At 43.4% G+C, this 22386-nt stretch overlaps 2 protein-coding genes across 2 annotated transcripts; one reads left to right on the forward strand and one right to left on the reverse strand.

Moving 5' to 3' along the window:
* The first annotated feature begins 6278 nt into the window (after window positions 1-6278).
* Window positions 6279-9630, forward strand: LOC105935354. Its single transcript, XM_012875709.3, has 2 exons — window positions 6279-6817; window positions 8829-9630. The coding sequence occupies exons 1-2, from the start codon at window positions 6682-6684 to the stop codon at window positions 9440-9442; spliced, it is 750 nt and encodes a 249-aa protein (XP_012731163.2). The 5' UTR covers window positions 6279-6681; the 3' UTR covers window positions 9443-9630.
* Window positions 9631-12995: 3365 nt separating this feature from the next.
* Window positions 12996-20607, reverse strand: slc35g2a (solute carrier family 35 member G2a). Its single transcript, XM_012875704.3, has 2 exons — window positions 20284-20607; window positions 12996-14581 (listed from the first exon to the last, which is right to left on the reverse strand). Exon 2 carries the CDS (start codon window positions 14553-14555, stop codon window positions 13200-13202), a length of 1356 nt encoding a protein of 451 aa, XP_012731158.2. The 5' UTR covers window positions 14556-14581; window positions 20284-20607; the 3' UTR covers window positions 12996-13199.
* Window positions 20608-22386: the final 1779 nt, after the last annotated feature.

Genomic DNA, 22386 nt, shown 5'->3' on the forward strand with positions numbered 1-22386 from the left:
TTTAGCAATCTTTCCATCACCGCTGTCCTGCAGCCCTGTTCATACTGACTATAAGTATCCCCACAGCATGATTCTGCCACCTCCGTGTTTCATAGTGCTGTGTTCAGAGCTTTGTGTTGAGTAAATTTCACTTGAAGGTCAATGAGTTACCTTTTCATTCAATATGTCAACAGCACGTTCTTCCACATGTTAGTTTCTGTCCCCTAAATAAGTTTCAACAACCTTTAAATCAAACTTTGAATGGTTTTCTTCTTGATAGTTTACCATAAATGCCTGGTTTGTACAGTTTTTTTTTTTTTTTTTTTACTAATTGTGCTGGGTTTTTGAAAAAAAATAAATACACACCACCCTTTTCAGGTTTTGATTTGTTGAAGTCTTTTGGCAAACATGTATCCAATGTGTTTCACAATTATGCACTGCAAAGTGTTGGTTGATCACAATAAAATCCCCAAAATGGATTAACATTAATGGGATATGAATGCTTTTGCCAGTTACTCTAGGTCTAGGTTGGTAAAAAGGGGAAAGGGCGCTATATTAATTTACAGACCATGAAAATTTCATGACGGTCTCGACTAAAAGCCAAACTCTATATTTCTGGAGCTGAATAAAATGTAACTAATCATCTGGAAGTAGTGGACCATCTTTATTTTGAAGCAATTTGTTCAAAACCACTCAAAAGTGGGTAGACAGAGTTAACTAATGTCCTTCTCATTGCAAGGGAAATGCGCATGTTTGAAGGCCATTCTTTCATTATTGGATTGATCGGTCAGTTGCTTTTATTGCATTTGTGCCATTTTATCTAGAGGCACTCCTAAACTAGAACATTGAGATTCTAGATGTTCTTCCTTAAAAAAAAGTATTTTTTTTCTGCACATATCAGTTTTAGTAATGGTTTCAGTTGTCTGGAGATACGTTTTTAATTCATTGATCTTTAGCCATTTTATATATTTTCTGACTTGTTATGACTTAGCATGTTGTTTTCATATTAAAAATAACACAAATAGAATAAAAAAATCTTTGATACAGACTAATCGATTTAGTCTTGTCTGTGTTCACAAATACATTCCTTGCTGGTACTTTAAAAAAAAAAATCTAACTACATTTGAAGTGTGTCAACCTGACTTGTTTCCTCATGACTACATCACTCTATCTGTATTTCTTTATGCCCTTAAATATTGTACTTGGTAGAAAGACATTTGAATTTAAAGACAACACTTAAAAAAAAAAGTATTTTAAATTTAAAGCATTCACCCAGCTATTTCAATATTTCTACACCGATATCTACCGATATCTTTAAGGGCTAAAATATTCCACACCTTTATCTATATATCATGACGAAGATAAGCCTGCCTTCAATTCAGTTAATCTAGATAGCGAGAATTTAAAACAAATATTGTCTCAAGACTTCCCAAAAAACTTTGACTAGCGAGCTATTGACTCGCAGAAATCTCTCCTGCACAAGACGGCGATTGCAAATGCTGAATATGTTTCCAAATATTTGAAAATGTGAAATAGAAACTGATTTAAAGAGGCTCTCAGGAAGCCCACAGCTACACTAAGAGCTGCTGAGGTTTCCAACAATGACCGATTGGGTTCGTCGTGTGCCGACATTCTCCTGTGTTCGCCAAATAACTAGATTAAGTAGTATGGTTGAAAGACAGAAGGCAAAAACTGTCTAGTTAAAAGCACCCGTGGGTTACAAAACGTATCTTTTAAAAATAAAGCTACATTTCTTGTGACATTTTTTACTTTTATCTGCTGAAAAATATTCTAAACATGCAAGACTTTCATGCAACAATGTAGTCAAATTGTTGTAGAAGAAGAAACTAAATCATTGTGGATTCAAAACAAAAAAAGGGTTTCACATGGTCACCTTTGTTAAAAGACAGGTATTTCATTTCCTTTTTTTTCAATCAATTATTTTTAGTTTTAAGCTAAAGAAGCTTTTGGTCCGTTCTTAGCCACAAGAAAGGGCACGGGTCGGGGCTCAAAGAAGTGAATCTGGCTAAAGAGAAAATCATTATAACACTCCCACTACTTATTCAAGTGAACGCAAAAGGCTAAATGAATGCGAACGTCTGTATATTTTTCAGTTGGGCTCCCATTGAGCCATGCCTTTCTCTGCTTTGTTTTAATTGTGACAGCTATATCTTAATCATTAAGTCAAGAACTGAGTCATTTGAACAAAATTAGACCTTACTTGCTCCACCTTTCATCTGTAGGCCGTGTTTTAACAGTATCTTTAGTGTTTCCATCCCTCCCCGTCCTACACACTGAGGACAAACAGGGAAACACCCAGAAAATACCGCACAGTAACTGGCCTGTGCTGGCTCCGTTTGTCGTGTTAGCATGCGGTTTGTTCGCCAGTGAGGTCCTGCTGATGCTTTACATCTGTTGCTCGCAGCCAATGTGAGTTCTCCCTGACAACTCCCATTGTCCTACTTTGCCTTTGTATATTTATTTATTTCTTTGTCAGAAGAAGGCAGAGAGCCACATCTGTTTTTCTTCGAATTCCCCCACCGGTCTGACGAGCAAAGACCAAGGAATACTACAGTAAACGTTCCGTGTTGTTCCGTTGTTGTTGTTTTTTTTGCTCTCTTTGTGTGTGTGTGTGTGTGTGTGTTTTTTTTTTTTTTCTTCTTACTAACGCCTTCGTTTGTGTCTTTGCATCTGGCAGCGTGTCCAGCTGAAGGGTAGGTGCGGCACGCAGGTGCAGGGCGATGAGCAGCGTCTGGTGGTTGAGGACAAATGCGACTCTTGGGGTTTAGAATAATGCGTTGGCCTTGTAGCAAATTGACTTGGTGAAAATGGCTCATGTGAACACTTGTACACAAGTGGCGTAAAGTAGTGTATGTTATTGTGAGCTGGAGGATAGTCCAGAAATGGGGTTTTATTTCATAAAAAACATTTAGCTAATAAAAATCAGTTAGACTGGCCGAAGAATATCCCTGAATTCCCTGAAAAATTTGATGGCTCCAATGGTAATAATTCCCCATTGAGATCTGAACTTTGACTAGGCCATTCTAACACATGAATCTGATTCGACCATTTCATTGTAGGTCCGAGTGTATGTTTTAGGTTTCTGTCAGGCCGGAAGGTGAATCTCAAGGCTTCTGCGACCTCTAACTGATGCTCCTCCTGGGTTCCCCCGTATTTACTTAATCCAACTTCCCAGTAATTTTGATCAGTTTCCCTGTTCCTGCTTAAAAAAGACGTTTCTGGGATGCCTCTCTCCACATGTTTCACTGTCTGGTATGGCACATTCAGGGGGGGGGGGGTGTCCTAAATGCATTATCCAGTCTCTTCTCGTCTGACCATGTTCGCTACATCGCCGACATGGCCCCTATCAAACTTCAAACAGGATTTCTTTCAAAGAATGCTTTCCCTTGCCCCTCTTCTGTAAAACCCGGTTTGTGGTGTGCACAATTTATAGCTAGCAACGCATTCTCCTACCTGAGCTGCGTGTCTCTGCAGCTCTTCCAGAGTTACCATGAGCATCTCGGCTGCTTCTCTGACCAATGCTCAGTTTAGGAGGACAACCGTAACTTGCTGTGCCATTTCCACATCGTGGGTTTAAACTGCGCTCTGTGTGACCCTCCAAGTTGGAGATATTGTTTTATAACCTAACTTAACCCTGCTTCTCCACATCTTGCTGTGTCCCTTGAGCTCCACGATCCTGTTTGTTCACCAACAAACCTCTGCGGCCTTGGCAGACCATCTGAGATTAATTGCATGCATCTGAATACTGATTTCTAATTAGGTGGCTTCTGAAGGCCACTGCTTGTACCGGATTACATTTACTGTAAATATAAACGAAGCAATGTGCGTAGAAGTTGTAGAAAGGGGGATCACGTCTATGCATGTTTATCACATTGTGTAATGGAAAGGTCTGCTGTTTTCCCCCAACCTTTCTGGCCCCTCTCCTCTTTGTGAATCCCGCTTCGTCCACCGCTTCCTGCAGGTTGTCTCTTTTCCTCAGATAAATCTGCCAGCGTCGCCCCAGGTTGTCCCTCTGCAACAGTTATACTCCGGCAGCCAGACTTAGACGATCAGACACGCTTGCTGACGTGTGCAGCATGAAGAACGGTCCGCAGGTCCGCCGAGACAAAAGGTCAGCATGTTTCCCTTTTCGAAATGACGTGTCCTGTTTGTGCACCTGAACAGCCCAGCACCTGCTGAACCACAGCCGTCTGACGACAGCACCAAGGTCAGCTGCCACCCCACCACCACCTTCACTAGGAAATGCCATGAATTCACCAATTTGTCCTTCTGGTTAATTAATGCGGTAACCAGGCAACTGCACTACACATAACGGAAGCCAGAAATAAAGTTTTAACATGTAGCTTAGCAACAATATTTAATATAAAGTAGCGAAAGCAAATAGTTTTTGAAGGCTTAAAATAAAACTGAAGTGCTGTCGTTTTCCTACCTTTGGCAGCTTTTAGTTTATGTTAAGAAATGGTGAGAGACAGAAAAGGCTGAATAGGAATTCAAATTTCCTGCTACAACAGCTTTTTATTTTTCTTGCATGAAAAAAAATATATAAAATAGGTCAATCAAATTACGGAAGAGGATTAGGGCCACTCAAAAAAAAAAAAAAAAGGTCTACTCAATTCGGACTTTTTTCTCAGAATTCTGAGAAAAAAGTCAGAATTCTGAGAAAAAAGTCCAAATTGAGTAGACCTTTTTTTTGAGTGGCCCTAATCCTCTTCCGTAAAATCCTCATGTGAAAAGCGTGTTTTTTTTTTTGTTAAAAAGTGTATGTGTCCACCCATCCCATCTCTTCTACTTATCTGAGAAAAGACCAAGACGGTAACCAAGATGTCCCTCCTTCCAACAACAAGCGTCCCGAGCAGTTCCTGGGCCGAAATGGGCTTGATAGTTCCTCCGGCGGCTTCTGCGTTCGCCCCGGGGTTTGCTATCAGCGTGGTGTGTCTGGAAAACCTTCACTGGAAATTCCTGCTTATGCATCCTTTCTAGACGCCTCAGTCGAGTTTTCTGGATGATGGAGTTCAGACGATTGCATAAAGGATCCCGTTGTTTGAGTCATGATCCATTTCTCTTACCCAAGAGACCCGAGCTCCTCTGCTCACTCGAAAACGTCACAGCTGGAAGATGCCAGCAGAATATGAGTCATGCTATTTTAATCTAATCTTAAAATGTGCTGAAATTTTTTTATATATATAAGATCTAGTCAAGCACCAAGCAAGGAAGCTCACTTTGAGAATAAATAGTGGATGGATTGAGAGAAAACTTTGCCAGATGATTACTTTAAATAGCACATGATAAACATTTGCTTTACAAGTCTCCTAAACTTAATTCCACCCTTATATTTTTTTTTACCAATTTGCTGAGCAGAAACTTGATCACTAGTAAAGGAGTTGTAGACTACATAGTTGTTGTTTTTTTGTTTGTTTGTTTTTTATTAAAGCAGAGAGAACAATCCACTTTGCTTAATGTTAAAAAGATGCCAATTCAGGTAAGATAATCACAGAAAAAGAGAAAATGGAGCTTTTTTTTCTTTTGCGGGAAAGTGGGAAATTCATTAAGAATAAAACCAACACTTCAGAAATAGACAGGAAATGAATAACAGTAACAATGCCCTGCTGATTCCAAGTTTAACAGTTAGATTGACTTCAGAACTATTTATTTGTTTAAGGATTTAAGTTTTCAGTTTTGTCAGAAATCTTTTTCTTTAAAAAAAGAACTCCCAGTCTAAATTGAAACTTTTAAGGAATGGATGTCACAGACGGCTGTGGTGTCAACAGCTGAAACCTACAGTCACACAGTTTCACGTAAAATTAGACCAAAACTTACCACTAGCCTGACTGATTTGGATTTAAAGCTATTTTCATTCAACCAGGTAGTTTGTTTCTCATTACAAATGAGATATACATCTCCAAAACACCAATAATAATAATAAAGCAAAGGAAAAAAAGAGTAGCATATTTCTTTGAAGAGGAATCTGGTTTTATTTACATTTATCTTCTGAAAAGTGGGATAAAAATGAGTTGCACTCTTCCCAATAACCAGTGAAAATCTCGTTACTGACGATGCAGAAGTAGGAGCCTTCTTCTATTTTTTTCATGATCTATCCTTGGAGATGAGCTCCAGGTCTTTCAGGTTGGAGGACCTCCTCGCCATCACCCCCATCTTTAGCTCCTTCCGCAGATTCTCTATCAGATTCAGGTTGGCTAGTTCGGCTGGTTGGAAGAAACAAGTTGGTGAAGTAAACAGAAATCTTCCAGGGGTAGGAATCATTTTCTTTGAGATCCTCATCCTTTAAGATGAAAAGGCTGAAAATGTTTCCCATTTTCTCTCCCTCTCAGTTTATCCCAGGTTAGCTATTTGCCCCTTTATCCCCTCCCTCTGCCCATATTCGCCATAAATCCCCGCATTTCCTTCCCAGCTTGACTTTTGACATTACCTCCATGGAAGCATTACTCACCCACCCTCCACGCACACCCTCCTCTGGCTTCTCCCTCCTTCTTCCCTCTTGCTGAGTTTATAAGTCAGAAAGTGCAACAGTTGGCTCACTGAACAGAGCTTTACACAAAAGGGACTGGGTTGAAGAAGGAGAGCAGCTGGAGGGAATCTGCTCCACTCATTGTTTTCAAATTTGTAGGGGGGAAAAAAAGTTTAATATAGACTATATCTAAGAAGAGAAATTAGAGCCTTACAATGCATGTGTTGAGGATCTGGGGCGCGCTGTGCGTGCTGGGCGCCGCCGGTTCATCCTTGTGTGTGAGTGAGGTTGAGTACGACGACGGCGTTGCAGACGGCTATGGCAACGAGATCTCTGAGGACCAGCAGCAGGGTGAGTTCTGCTTCTTTGTCAGTTTTCCTTCTGAGGAAAGAGGCAACCTGGTTGTCTCCTTGTCAACCGTCAAACATTTTCTCGCAGACTTTGACCGGATTGAAACACCAAACACGCTTTTGTTGGTTTGGTTTTGCCGGGGCATTCAGAAGTCCATCCATCCATTTTCTTGACCCGCTTAATCCACATGAAAACAGAAACGCAAGCGGTGAGAGGAGGGAGTCGTTGAGGTGTTAGACCCGGGAACGGGAGAAAGGTTGCGTCTGAAGATAGGACGGAGAAGATTGAGGCCATCACAAGAATCTGCTGCATCGCCAGCGTTTCCCTGGGCAGAATTCACGATCCTCCCAGGTGGTTTGTTGCAGGAAGAGTCCCGGGGGAATTATTCAAACTATGATGGTCACAACAAAAAGCCCAAATGAAACAAGCTGTCAGACTAGACAATGTTAGGTCTGAAGTGTGTTTTTAGACAGTGTCTGAACCTTTTCTCATTCTTTTTTCTGGTTACCATGACAAACCTCATCGTATTTTACTTGGATTTTAGGTGATATACCAAAGTTGTTTTAAAAGTATAGCAGTTGTGAAATGAAAGGACAATTGTTTTCTTTTTTTGGGTGACTAAAATAGTGTACAGTTAGTCCTCCCCCTGATGAATACCTTGTCGAACCACCTGTTGCAGCAATTTTATTAAAAAAAAGCGTATGCTCCCTCAGTCAGGACGGAGAGCGTCTTACAACGACGATTCTCCCATGTTTCCACAGACCCTCTGTTGAATTGACGTCTGGACTTTGAGTAGACCATTCCACCACATGAACAGACTTTGCTCTAAAACTCTCCATCATACCTCTGGCTGTATGTTTCGGGTCGTTGTTCTGCTGGAAGCTGGAACGTCCACCCCAGCCTGCAGTCTCTAGCAGGTTGTGTTTCAGAATAACCCTGCATTTAGCTCCATCTATCTTCCCATTACCTCTGTTCCACGTACCGACAGAAGAAAAGCCTCGCCGCGGCATGATATCGCCGCCTCTACGTCTCACCGTTGGAGTAGTGAGTTCAGGGTGACGTGTAAAAATTGGTTTGACCAACGTTTTAAGTGTGGTCTCACGGACCTAAACGGGTTGTGGCAAACTGCAAATATCTTGTGGCTACCTATCAGTAATGGCTTTCTTCTTGCCGCTCTTCTCTAAAGGATTTGTGGAGTGCAGCACTAATCTTTGCCCTCTCAGTTTAGCCTGACAGCATGTGTTTGTAGGTTAGTGGTATACCGACACCACTAAAATGGTGATATCGGTATTGGCGAGTACCAACAAATAGGCACCGATACCATTTTGATGTTTGTATGTCACTTGAACGCAGCCTTCTCTCTCCCGACTACTATTATACATGTTATATAAGTTCATGAAAGTTGCACTATTTTGGCATTTTTCGAGCCAAAACTCAGGGTTTAAAAGAGATTATTCAATTATTAATGCGATTTTACTGTCTTACTGTTGCACTACTATTAAACATGTTATAATTTCACAAATGTTGCACTATTTTGGCATTTGAGAGCCAAAACTTAGGTTTTAAAAGAGATTACTCAATTACCGCCTCAATTACTCAATTACTATTATACATGTTATAATTTCACGAATGTTGCACTATTTTGGACTTTGAGAGCCAAAGTTTATTCAACTATTGTCACCCATTCCAGGTAGGCAATAAAAAGTTCTACTACCCTAAGTAGTATGCAGTTCTTCATATATAGACATACTCATCAATTTCAGACAGATGGTATTGGCCAATACCGCACAGCCAGGTATCGGGTATCGGTATTGGGGTATAAAAATGGCATCGGCACAACACTAGTTGTGATGCGCCTTCCTTTTAGATGTAACTTAATTCCCCACTCCTCATCTATTAATGTATCTTCATGCATTGTATCTAAATTTTGCTGTATATTATCAACACGTGGACGTTTCAGCTGTCCACAGATCCCTATAATTAAAGCCTCCTGTGTTTTGTTCCTCCGCAGAAGAGTCTCCGGACGCATCGTACCAAGCAGGTTTCTCCCGCTGGGACAAGCTCTTTATCGCCCTGGAGGACTCCCATATGAGGCAGAGCATGCTGCTGGAGACGGTGGAGCAGTGCTGCGGAGGAATGGTCTCTCTGAGGAGCCAGCTGGATAAGCTCCTCAGGGGGGCGTCGCAGCAGGGTGTGCCCGGCCTGGCGTCAGCATGTCGGGCACAGGCGGAACAGGAGGCTCTCGGGCTGCACCACCGCCTGGCACAGCTCCGCCAGGATGGAGCGGACATGGAGAGGAGGATGAACGCCACCCTGCAGACGATCCTGCACAGCAGACGCGAGGACGACGCTCGACTGAATCGCCTCGAGGAGGCGGTGTCAGAAAACGGCAGAAGCAGACACGGGCCAACCCAGAGACCCGGAGGCTTGGCCAGAACTTTTGGCCGGGGGACGAAGGCATTCCCATCCGAGCAGGAGGAACCCGAAGTGTCCTCGCAGGTGGACCTGGACATGATAAAAGGCTCTCTGGTCGCCATAGCAGGAGACGTGCAGAGGGTTTACCTTCAGCTGAGCATGGTGATCGAGCAGGCGGGAACACTGAGGAAGGGCAGAGGAGACACATGAACTGCCTGCAAACTGATATGCACAGGAAAAACAAAACTGGGATTTTGCACACTCTTTTTTTTCATATATATAAGTTTAATGGGTTGTTTTATTATATATGAGCTTGTATTTTTCTGTCGAGAACAACCCTAATGCACCATTAAGAACCATGTGGGTTTGCTATAATGAATAAAAATGTATTAACCGACTGCATCGCCCTGACGGAAAATGTCTCCTCCCTCGTCTCGATACATTCCCCCCAGTTTAATTTTCAGCACAAACTTACTCGCGTCTCCATTGCCCTGGTGCTTTATCCTGCTCCGCCGCCACTTGCAGCATTTGTGTAGCTGTGATGACTGCTAATACACTAAACCACAAGGAGGAGAGCCAGAGGTTTGGTCTGGGTGCAATTTAAGGCGGGTTTCTGCCGCTCATTAGCTGCTTTCATGCAAAGCGGCCGTCGCTTACAGCGCGCAGTGTTTATGATTTGTGTGACCGTGCCAGAAGTAGGTTACACAGACGCCCATCCCTCCTTCAGAATAATGCACAAACACACACACACACACACACAAACACACGCCTGCAGGCTTGTTTATTGAAACTTAAATCGGGTTGGCGTCGATGCAAGAGGCACTTCTACAAATATTTGGCAAAACCTTTGTCTCCTGTCACCACATCCATATATATATATATAAATATATATATATATATATATATATATATATATATATATATATATATATATATAATGTGTTTGTATTTAGGTTTTTGCTTTTTTATTTCAGAAGGGGAAAAAATGTAATAAATATGATAATTTAAAAAAATGGCATACTTTCATATCTCTTATAGGCTAGAGTGGAAAAGTTAGAACAATTCCAAGGGCCCCAGACTGACAGGGGCCCCAAAAAAGAAATTTTATATATATATATATATATATATATATATATATATATATATATATATATATAGCAGGGTTTCCACCAAAACTAATGGTGGAAACCCTGCTTATAGATGGAGCTACGCACAGGAGGGATGGTTGAGGGATTTTGGAAGTGAAGTTCTCTTATCCGGGGTTGTTCACTGTACTGGTATATTCAGTATAAATCCAGACTAGTTGTCAAAGAGGGGCCACAATCTGAGTTCTGTTTCTTTTACTCCTTGTCAATTTCGTCTGCCGGTTCTTGTCACGTTTTTATGTTCTCGCTCGTTTTCCATGAGCCACCACACGGTTTTTGATTCCTTTGCTGTTACTTTTTCTTACAGGTTTATGTAAGTATTAATAAATCCTTCCCTTTCCTCATGATGCTTCCTGTCTCCTGTCCGCGTGGGTCCACCACCAACACACAGCGTCACAAAAGGGATATTATATGACGTCCATCTTCATTTGATGTGACTCTAGATTAGTTCGTCCTGGAGGTAGAAGCTAATGTCTAGTCTGAAAGGGGAAAAGACCAAACTGTATTTCAACCATCTTAAAAAAAAATCCTAAAAATGTCAAAGAGGTTTATGTTAAAGGGGTTTCATAAACCATTAAACATGTCACAATTGCATTGGTTGGGTAGCTACAGGTAAACCCATGATGGTTTTCACAGGAGATGAAGGTGGGGCTCCATCAGTGATCTTCATGTGTGAAACACATACTAAGAAACATGTAAAGCTTTTTTTCCATCATAGTGACTTTTGTGAGTTTTTTTTTTTTTTTTTTTTTTTTTGAAGAAGAAGAAAAGGTAAATTTTTATATATTTTTTTATTTATTTGATTCAACACTTTTGTGAAATTCTGTTTGTTTTAAAAATGCTTTATATATAAACTTAGAGTTTGGGTTGAAAAGTGAAAATTATTACAGGTTTTTGAGTTGACGTCATTTAAGAGATTTTTTTGTGCGCCTTACATTTCTGTTGTTGCTTAAGAGTGCTTTTCGTGTTGCATTCCCAGCATTTATTCTTCACCAGGAAGATTATTAAAGACGTACTGCCTCCTAACTGTATTTTCTGCAGTAATATTAATCGGCTGGTCTATTAATTGTTCAATTCAAACATGACTACTCCTTGAAAGCTGATCCACCTAATCTGGATTTATTTATACTAAATGAAGATGATTTGTTCTCTGATGGTAAAATTTTAAAACTCCTTCGACATTTTTGTCCAGTTGGAGACTGGTAGAGGACATCAAAGATGGGCAGGAGGCAGACAGAATAATGAGGAAAGTGAAGATTTAATCACATTTTAGTCCAAACAAGGAACAAATCTAAACCCGGAACCAGAACGTGGAACGTGGCAAGCAGAAGCAGCAGCACAGCAACCAACAAAATAATCCAGGAAGGAAGGAATGAAAGAAACAAAAAGGGTATGTACGAATAGAACCAGTTGGTGGAACAATGAACAGGTGAGTCTGATTAAGGGAATGAGATCCAGCTCTAGTTTAGCATGACCCGGAGGCACTGTTAGAGAATGGCTAGAAATGTTTGTATTCCTTGCCACCAGAAGAAAGTCACAGAGAGGAGTGAAATCAGAATATGCTTGAACTCAAAAATCAACTAAAATGCAAAATAAACCCAGAATGGCACAGAACACAAAACCAAAGTTAAAAATAAGACCAAAGTCACGGCTTATGGTGACACCATCACCAAACCCTCGCCTCCAAAATCTCCAACTATACCTTTTAAGATTACGCCTCTTTATAGCGGGTTGTTTACAGGGCTGACACCACGGAAACATTTTCACCGACGACAGAATTACAACCAGGGTGTATTTGTTATTTCTCCTTTCTGGACAGGGATTAAACATTTCATTAAATCTGTAGGCAATAACAGTTATTTTCTTTCTTCTGGCCTGGTTTCTATTAAACATCACCTCTAACAAGACTCAGAGGCGTGAGTAGTGGAGTACTGTGTCACTACCGGGGCCTTACAATACACCTGTTTCACAATTTCCCTGGAGATTTGCAGCGATGATTACATGTGTAGACACAATGGGTCTCTTCAGTGTGCCGGTACTTGACTTCCATTAAAGGTCTCCATCTGTGCCGTGATTGTGGTGGGGGACGGCTCCTTTGTTGTGTGTTTGTTTATTCATTTATTCAGCCAGCAACAGGAAGATGGAGAGAAGAGAGTAGGATGCTAATGATGGGGGACGTGGAAAAAAAAAGGAGAATCCCTTAAAGTGATGCTTTCAGAGCTAGGTAACAAGAGACAATGACCGCTCTTCATGCATAAAACAACTTTTTATGAGCCTGCTGGCCAGACAGAGCACAATAATCAGCCGGCGTTTCGGCCTGCTTTTTGTTCTGCTGCCTCTCTTTCATCTGGCTTTCGCCATCTGCAACAACTGCTCATCCTTCCCCGCTTCTCGTCTACAAGCCAACCACAACTTCTGTTCTCGTTCTACCTAAATGTGCCTCTTGTCGCGGATCGTCCCGGTGATATCGGTTGATTCCTGACTCATCAAAAAAAAGGATGGCCAAATCAAAGGCAACAATACATGGCATGATGGTCCAGGCCACAGTGGACATGTTTCTTTTTGTCCCCTTTGTGCATAAGAGAGTAAAATGGTGGAGGCTGATTAAAGAACAACAATGCTCTCAGAGAAATTTTATTTTCACATCATGTAGTCACTTGACACACAACACAATTTTGGCACTTTCCTCTAAGCAAAAAAAAAAAAAACAACCAACAATACAAAATAGATCAAGCTTTGATGGACACCTAGCAGTCTCTTATGTACACTGGGACCACCCGCTTGAAGGAGAAAGTGCGGGGCGAAACGGGGAGAGAATGTGTCTATTTGATGGGCGAGTCCAGAATCTCCTCGTACTCTTCCCGCTGGCGCCGGCCCACACCCCGAGAGGGGAGCAGCTTCATCGCCACCAGCCAGCCGACGCTCAGCGCGATCATCACGTTCCCCACGACCTCTGGGGCGGTGGGTGCCAGAGGAAGCACAGCCAAGTGCAGGAGCATGGCCACGGGTACCTCCAAGCTCTGCGAGGCGGAGACCAGAGCGGGGTGGAGGCGGGTCAGGGCGTGCGTCATACCCAGGAACGCCGCTATCGAGCAGGCAACCAGGCCCAGGACAATGCCCCATGCGGCCAAGCTCATAGGCCAAGACCAGCCCTCCTGGAGCAGGATCAAAGTAGCCGGGGTGAGCAGGCAACCGGTCCAACTCACCGTGAACAAGGCGGTGCCAACTCCCACCCTGTCTTTCAGTGAGCGATAACCGACCAGCGCCAGGGCCATCCACAACCCCGCAAGTGCCGACAAGGACCACCCAAAGGCGCCCCTCCAGAACGTGACGGGGTCGACTTGTGCGTCTTCGTAGCTCTCGTCGGCCGTGGGCAGCAACACGAGGCCCAGGCCACACAGCCCCGCGGCCAAGGTTATCCCGTCGGCCAGTCCCAGCTTCTCCTCCAGAAGCAGGAAGGCGAGGGTCGCCGACAGGGCGGTAGTCGCCAGGCGCCACGTCGTTGAGCCGTTTTCCGACGAGACAAAAGTCAAGGACGAGTAGGCGCAGCAGAGGGAGAGAGAGTAGGCGACGCCGTAGCCGAGCAGACGCAGCCGATATCCTTCTGGCCCAAACGGGTTCTCCGCCCTGTGCAGCGGCGCGGCCACCGACAGAAGCTGAACGACGGACCTCACCAAGAGAAGGAACAGGGGTCCGAGGCTGAAGCGCTCCGTCGCCAGGCGGGTCAGGACGATCAGGCAGCCGTGTGCGAGCGCCGCGCCGAGCAGCCCCACCCAGGTGAGCCGAGACGCAGACACGGACGCCTCGCCAAAGCTGGCCAGCTGTTCTCCGACTCCTTTCCCAGATCCCTTCACCGCTTTGGCGCCCAGCTCACTCCCCTCTCCTCCCCCGGTGGCTTGAAGCTTGTGGGACGTGTCCTTGTCCTTGGAGCCAAACATCATCAGGGGCCACCTCTTGCTCTCCGTGAGCCGCTTCCTGTCGGATGTCTCCTCCAGGAACGAGCCGAAGTCCTCAAATGACGGAGCGTCGTCATAGCCCTCGTCGCCTGGCTGGGGGAAATGGGTGTGTATTCCAGGTTGGGGGCTGTAGGGGGTCTGCGTGGCGTACTTGGCTGTGACTGTGTGAGGGTGGATCTTCACTCTCTTCTTAGAGCCACTCAGAAGGTGAGCCGACTCCATTGTTTTAATAAGACCTCAGAGTACACCTGCGGGAGAAGCAGAAACCTTTTAGTACCCACACACTATCTTCTTTCTTTAAACCTAGACCCCGGAAAACCCTCCCACTCCTTCGCCGCGCGGCTTCGCCATGGGATTCAGCTTGATATCTCATATATCTTTAATATCCGAGATAATAATAGCAGTGACTCATATCTCCCCGATGTTTCCCTGCAGTTTGCCACCGAATGCAAGCACACTTTACACAAATCCCTTGGTTTGTTCACTTTTCCCCGTGCAATTGGACACATTACAACCACGATAACTGGATTATGCAGAACAGTAATTGTCTTATCGAGCCCATCTCTCTTCTTGGGTAACACGACCATCACATATCTGCTGGTAATGGGAGTTATATAAGCCAGTGTTTCAAGGCACATTTGTCTTCTGTCTTTGGCTCTCACTGGAACGACTTTCCTTTACTCTGTCTGTTTCACCACTGACTTCTCACACCTTGATCAATTAGATTATTAAAAAGTAAAAACAAATATGCTAAAAAAAACACCTCTACAGAAACAGTGTCCCCCTTCTGATGACGAGCGAACCCTATTTATATATTTTTTTCAGTCTAGTTTCGGTTTCTTTTCCTGAACGCCTTGCAGATGTCCAACCCTGCGTGCAGAACACAGTGGCCCTGCAGACGTTGTGTGGCACATCTTCACTGCCGCATTTGGGGCAGAAAAACACTCAGGAACCCCCTCAGGTTTGTCTTGGAGTGAGCTTCCTGTGATAACACAACATTTCATCCTGTGGAGCAGCTGAATACATAAAGAGTTTTAAAGAGTTCTAGAGTTTTGTGTATTTGCTACACATGAAACACATCTTTTAATGGCTCTATAGCTATTTTTTTAATGCAAAGAAATGCAAGTACAGAAGTGAACTATGGTGAAATGTGAAGTATATCTACAACTTGTACATTCGTCTATTGTGCTACATTCATCTGAGATTGGGTGACAGGAGGGTACCTCATCCATCATCCATAGCAACTCATTCTGGGGAATCACAAGGTGTTCCAGGCTATAAGGAGCATTTAATACCTCCAGAGGTCTCTTCGTCTGGCCTGCGATTTCCTCGCTGTCGAATACGCCGGGAAAATCTCTAAAGAGAGGTAGACGGAAAGCGTGCTGACCACATGCCCAAACCCAGCAGCAGAGGAACAGCAAATCTTCTCCAAGCTCCCTCCAGATGACGAAGCTACTCGTCCTGTCTCTGAAGCTAAGTCACACCACCCTACGAAGGAAGTTAATTTCAGCTGCTTGTATCCTGGATCTCATTATTGTTTTTCATATATAAACAAATGCAGCTGTAGTTATACAAAGTTATACAAAAATATAATAATTGGGCAAAGTAGAGCCAATGCTGGCAGCACAGCGGCACTCTGTGCCCACTGTTGGGTTTTTTCCAAGTTCTCTAATTTCTTCCGCCATTCAGGGGAAACAGAATGTAAAGGTGTGATTACTGACAGCTCTAAAAGGCTAAATTAGAAGTGTGTGTGTGTGTGTGTGTGTGCGTGCATGTGTGCGTGCATGTGTGCGTGTGTGTGTGTGTGTGTGTGTGTGTGTGTGTGTGTGTGTGTGTGTGTGTGTGTGTGTGTGGACCCTGTGATGGGCTGACAACCCCTGCCTCTTGCCTGCTGAGTGCTGGGTACAGACTGGGACACACCCATGAGCCTGTGTTCAGGCGGGTGGAGAAAACAGGTGGATGGAGAGACTGAGCTCGTCTTAATAAGTCAGATCTTTTTACGCTGGAAAATTGTGCCACGTGTCGTGTCACTTCAGACAATGTTGAAACTGGATTTCCATACAATGAATAAAAATACACATTTTGCCCACTTGCCTTGTTATTTTCCTTACTGCCTGACTATTAGATAAGACTAAACTTGTCCTGTTTTTCATTGGTTAATAACGATTGCTTTACTTTTAAATTCAGTGCTGCACCTTATACTGTATTTTAAATCTACTGTAAATTACAAGCTGTATTCTTGCACAAATGCCCTTGCACAATCAATTCTGCACATACAAATACAAATTTTTCTTTAAATACTCACCTGTACATGTGACTTCTCCTGCATTGTCTACATTTAAATTGTTTACTTTTAAATCCCTCCTGCACCTTATACTGTAATTTAATTTTACTGCAATTTACCTATATGCAACAAAATTTCGTTCTGTACGCACTCTGTGCATAAAAAATGACAAATAAAGTTGTCTAAGTCTAAGACCAATTATTTGTGTTTATGGGTTCGTAGCTCTGTTTCCTTGCAGCAAGAAGGTCCAGGGTGTCACGGTTTAGGTTTTCGTTTGTTTATTTTGGACCTTTCTTGGATCAGCCTTCACCTCTCAGTCACTATCCAATCAGCTCAGTCAGTTAATCAGACCCACCTGCTGCACTAATTAGTGAACTCTGGTCACCTGTTCACCGGCCTACATGTCGCTGCCTCAGCCTACTCATCCTTGCCAGAACATCTCTTCTCTTCTCCCTTCATCGCATCTCGTCGTGTTCCAGTGTGATGTACCCTGTCTCTACCAGATCCTGTGTGCTCAGCCGGCTGGACTCCTCAGTGAAAAGTGCCTGTGTCTGCGTGAGTTCCAGCCGCTTGCTCTGCCCGTTCTGGTGGTTCCCCCGGTCCACATCGCCTGTTCTGGTCTTTATCTACCTGCATCCTCTGGTCTCCTGCTCATCCCTGCCTACCTTCAGCCATAACTCGTTTGCCTAGTCTGGTTCTGTTTGCCTGCCCCACCTGCCACTACTCATCATCTTCACAATAAACCTTTTAAACGTAACTCTGTGTCCAGCTGAATATCTGGTTCACCAGCAGTAATCATTGCACAGAGTTTGAATGTTTCTGCATGCTCTCCCGGTGCATTCTGGGTTATCTCTGTGTTCTTCGTCTTCCTCCCAAAGAGATGACTGGCATGTCAATTAATGTAAACTTCCCCTAGGCAAGAGTGAGTTTCTTCCTCTCTGAGTGGCATTTCAGGCCATGACTCTCTCCTAGCTCCAGCCAGCACCTTCCCATGGTCTTTTGCAACTTTTTGAATGTATTTTGGTTGGACATTCCCATTTTATTCAAACTTGAGTATCATTGTTTGAACAGATGAACATGACTTTTTTTTTTTTTTTTTTAAAGGAGACTAATCACATACTATTGCTCCATCCGAATACCCTTAATGGCTCCTAGCTCTTGCTCCTTGATCTTTCATGAGGTCAACAGTAAGAACTCTATCGTGGGGCGGTAAGGAGCTTTGGACTGCTGTGCTGATTTCAGACGGCCTTTAACTCCAATGTCCTGTGACAGAAATGCACAGGAGTCAAATTCATGCCAACAGCCTTCCAAAAATTAACTACAAAGTGCACGCTCTCTTCTCTCCAGACATTTTCATTGATTTCTGGCTAAGGTGGCTATGCTGATAGGTCATGTCACGCAAAGGATTGTGGGATACATTAAGGTTTCTTAGGGTCAGTGATGGACGTTGCGGGGTTCCTAGGCAGAACTAGCCGCTGGAGGAAGCTTATAGGCTACTTTTCCTACCTCCATCCTTAATGACTGCAATATTCAGGCAGCACTTATCATGGCGACTACTGACGCACTTCTGCTTTGGCTGAAGAGTCCTAACTCTATAAGGGTACTTGGATGGAGCCTATGACTTTACGAATTTCTGTGGCAGTAGCTATAATAAAGGTTTTCTGTTTTTTGCTCTATTTGTTAGTAAACAAATTGTGCATATTGTATATTTGTGTGTACACTTGTGTAACAGGGTTAAATAACGCAAACCCTGTGGATTGGGTTGGTCCTCTACCTCACTGAGTTGTCAGTTTATTAAGAGGCATTGCAGGATGGTCTACTGTCCTTTACAGTAACTGCATCAGTTACTATATCAGGATGAACACTTGGCGTATATTTTTTTTAGTTTAAGAAGAATAAATGATTTGTTGTGGGGGGTTTTAGTCATAGTGTATGACTAGGCTCCTACATTTGGAAATTGGGTGGACGTCAGGAAATCTTTTTCTGATATTACGGCTGATGACATTTTTTTCCCACATGATGTCAAACAAAGCAGCAGTAGATTTCGTGTTGCCTTAAATACATCCACTAGTATGCCTCAGTTTAACTCAGATGTTGTAAATTAATCAAATTCTTAAAAAGCATTGAATGACATCGTCGTCCAGATTTTTTATTTTGTTTAAAGGCGTAATAATGTAAACTTTTGAATTTCAAGAAAATAAAAAAAAAAACATCCACTTAAAATTCCCAATTTATTGTGTCATTTAGCACATAAATAATTTTAATAATCCCAACTAACCTAAAACAAAGGTTTAGTCAGCTGTGGTTTTAAAGTGTATGATAATATGTGGTTTCAACTGTATTTATTAACGGGAGGAGTCTGCTCATGGTTGAATATTATTACTTCATGTTAGCTATCCCCACAAACTGAATGACAGGGATTAAAAAAAATATATTTGACGCACAGATTGCAAAAAGTCTGTCCTGGACACAAATTAATGAAACACACGATGCACCTGCTCAGAGGTTTAGACCATCTCTTACATCACACAGTCCCGATAAATATAGTTAAATTAGACTTTAAAGCACCTTTTATTTCCTTTGAGTAAACATAAAATAAATCCAACAAAATGTTGTTGTTTTTGTCTGTGCTTCTTTAATAAATGCTTCTAGGGCAATCTGTGCTCACATGTGTCGCCGGTGCCCCCCCATCAGATAATCTCGCGTATTCAACCGTCTCCAGAGTGCGCCACGAATGTGAATCGTGCGTAAACACAACGCTTTGACAGGTGCGGACCGCTGTATGATCGCATCGCCAGAAAATTCGCCTCACCTGTTCTCACTGGTGGTGCTTGCGTGAAACCTGATCGGCTGCTGCATGAAAAACACGCAACGAGCTGAGGAGAGATCAGGATGTTCCTGTCTGACGATTCTCCTCGCAGTTAGGAACTGTGCTGGCTGATGCGGTCTGCCTCTGCAATGCCGCTGTTTTGTACCGGCAAAGCTTATTTTTTTGCACCTTACCCAAACCATGTATAGGTGAGGTTGTGGGAGTGAGCGGCGCACGTTTTTACAGACTGAAGACAGCAGCACATGAGGCCGGGAGAGAACACGCATAATGTATTTTTCTGTGACATGACATTAAAAGCAATATGCGGTGGACTCTTAACAGTTGAGTCAATTTATGAATGCTGCTTCTAAAAAAATAACTGAGTGTTCAGCTAGAATCATGCAGCTGACAGAGCTCAGAGTTTTAGATTGGAGCAAAATAAGGCTGCTGATTTTTTTTATTTTATTTTTTTCTGCTCTGGGGTGGTGCAAGATTTGATTCTCACGTTTATTATTTACAGCTGAAGCACATCAGTGAATAATTCGTCGATTTCAGCTCCTGGTTTTGTTTTGCAGTGAAGACCATCTTATTATTCCGCTATCAGCCACGCAGTGACAGACCGAGCCGCGAACCATGACAAATCCTTGAATGGGGAGCAGCGCGCCACCCCGCATCCTCCGTGCGCGCTCCCTGCTCGCTCGGTAAAGGGCAGCCGAAATCGATCGAGCCGTCCTCGGAAGCGGACTGTGACCTGCTTCGGTTTGGTGATGGCAAACCAGATGGGGTGTAATCGTTGCATAATCCTAAAATGCACATTTGCATCATTTCACAGAAAGGGCTTCCCGGCATCCACTCACCTGCTGTCGCGCAAACCAGGACTGAACTTCACAAAAGGTCATTGACTGAACATCCCCAATGCCTCATCACCTCCTTCTGGCCATTTGTTCCACTGCTTCCCGCTCCTTTTCTTCTCACTCTCTCTCTATCCCTCTCCTCTTCTTGAAGTGACTGTCCTCAGAGACGGACCGGTGCGCTTTTAGCACCTATGCTCACACCTCTCTGCGCTCTACAGAGAGAGGAGAAAAAATGTGTTTTATAAGAACCTCCTGGCCCCTTTCATCACTGCCTGGACACACACATCCAGGCGCTCCTGGTCTGAGAGAAAGAGAGAGAGAGGGAATAGAGACAGACGGAGGAGGAGGAGGAGGAGGGAGAGGGAGAGAGAGATCTAATCAAAACCTCTGAGCATGCGTCATAGCCGCTATACCTTGCGTATTTGTGCGTCACCCATTGTGTTAGAATTAGTGTGCCTTACTGAAAGAAAATTAACAAAGCATTTCACAATCTTATTCCATTCGCATTGGGTGAAAGACAGAGCCTTGCAAAAAGCATTTGGATCGACTGAGACAGCGGATAAGTGGAAGGAAAGGGATACGTGGTTTTGAGACGTTTTCCACAAATAAAAATCGGACAAGTCTGACGTGCATGTGGTTTAAACTCAGCTGGAATCTGATACATGTAATTCAAATCCAGTGGCTTCAGAACATGGGTATCACAACCTTTGAACATCTCGCAGATCTGTTCAGTCCATCACCTGTTTTTTAAAAAAAGGAAAACTCTGGCTCAGTTACATACCTACTGAGAGATGGCTGTCGACCTGAACTAGCCCATGGAGGTACATGGTAGCTCTAGAGGAGCTGCGGAGATCTGCAACTCAGGAGAATCTGTCCCAACAACAAGTCAAGCACTCCACAAGTCTGGATTTTGGGGTTGCAAGGCAAGTCGAAGGCCGTAAGAAGTCATGCTTGCAGTTTGCCCAAAGTCATGTAGGGGGGCACAGCAAATGTGGGGTGGATGGTCAGACAAGTCCATAATGAAGGAAGCCATTTACGTTAAGAGAGACAAACCACCTCCTACTAAACCACCTTTAGGAGGAGGAAGACTCAGGTTTCAACTTCCAAAAACTTACAACACAGCAATTGGTTCGATTCCTTCCAATTTTCACCTCAATACTCACCTCCATGCAGGTGATCACAACATCTCCCCTGTAAGCCAGGCCAACGACGACCCTAACAACTCCCCATTGGAAAGGGGTGGACCAGTTTCGGGTTAATTTGCATGGTATCTAAGCCATAGCAAGGCCTTTTTTGGGCAATAATATTAAGCTTGGAACTCCACACTACTCCAGACATCTGAATTGAGAAAGCTTTCTGGATGGGAGGTGAAACGTCTTCAAACTACGGGAAAAAAGTCCAGTTATTTTGTTTTTTAACCATTTTTGACCTGGATGACTGACGATCATCACCAGCACGAGTCCATACTGTAACTTTGTAGCCGACATGAAAAATGCTTTGTGTTGAGGAAAAGTAATGTTGCATATCAGCCCAAACACACCATCCTCACGGTGAAACACGGTGGTGGCATCAGCATCATTTAGAGGGAGGTTGGTCACACTAAATGCAGTGTTAATGTAGTATTGATGGGGGTCAACACAGGGCAGTCGTGGAAGGGACTGCATAAGGACTCGAGACTGAGGCGGAGGTTCCCCGCCCAGCAGGAAAACAACACTAAACATACAGACAGAGCCGCATTGAGAGCTGACTGTGGCTCGTTGCAAAATGTAGTCTTGCACTTGGAGAGTTATGAGTTTGATTCCATCTTCCTCATTAATAGATATTGATGTACCCTTAGGCAAGGCACTTTACCCTAAATATCCTGCTGCTTTGTGTATCGGTGTATAAATGTATACCTGTTTGTGAATGTGGCTGAGTGAGTGGCTTATGTGTCAAAGTGCTTTGAGCGGTGCGAATGATGAAACGCAATACATAGAAGTTCAATCCATCTAGCGTTCACTGTGGTGTTGTTGGGATCAAAGCAAATTTCTGTGTTAGAAAAGCCCAGTCAAACTCCAGAACTGAGCCTAAATCTAGCCTAAGCATCAAATTGAAAATTGATGCTCA

The sequence above is a fragment of the Fundulus heteroclitus genome, chromosome 19 (genome assembly GCF_011125445.2).
Source record: "Fundulus heteroclitus isolate FHET01 chromosome 19, MU-UCD_Fhet_4.1, whole genome shotgun sequence".
In the NCBI taxonomy this organism is placed as follows: Eukaryota; Metazoa; Chordata; class Actinopteri; order Cyprinodontiformes; family Fundulidae; genus Fundulus; species Fundulus heteroclitus.

What these genes read in the sequence shown, in the direction of transcription:
- LOC105935354 (XM_012875709.3), top strand. Translation starts at nt 6,682, where the DNA reads ATGCATGTGTTGAGGATCTGGGGCGCGCTGTGCGTGCTGGGCGCCGCC. An exon ending in CTCTGAGGACCAGCAGCAGG is followed by an intron (nt 6,818 to 8,828) that starts GTGAGTTCTGCT and finishes GTTCCTCCGCAG; the next exon opens with AAGAGTCTCCGGACGCATCG.
- slc35g2a (XM_012875704.3), bottom strand. Translation starts at nt 14,555, where the DNA reads ATGGAGTCGGCTCACCTTCTGAGTGGCTCTAAGAAGAGAGTGAAGATC.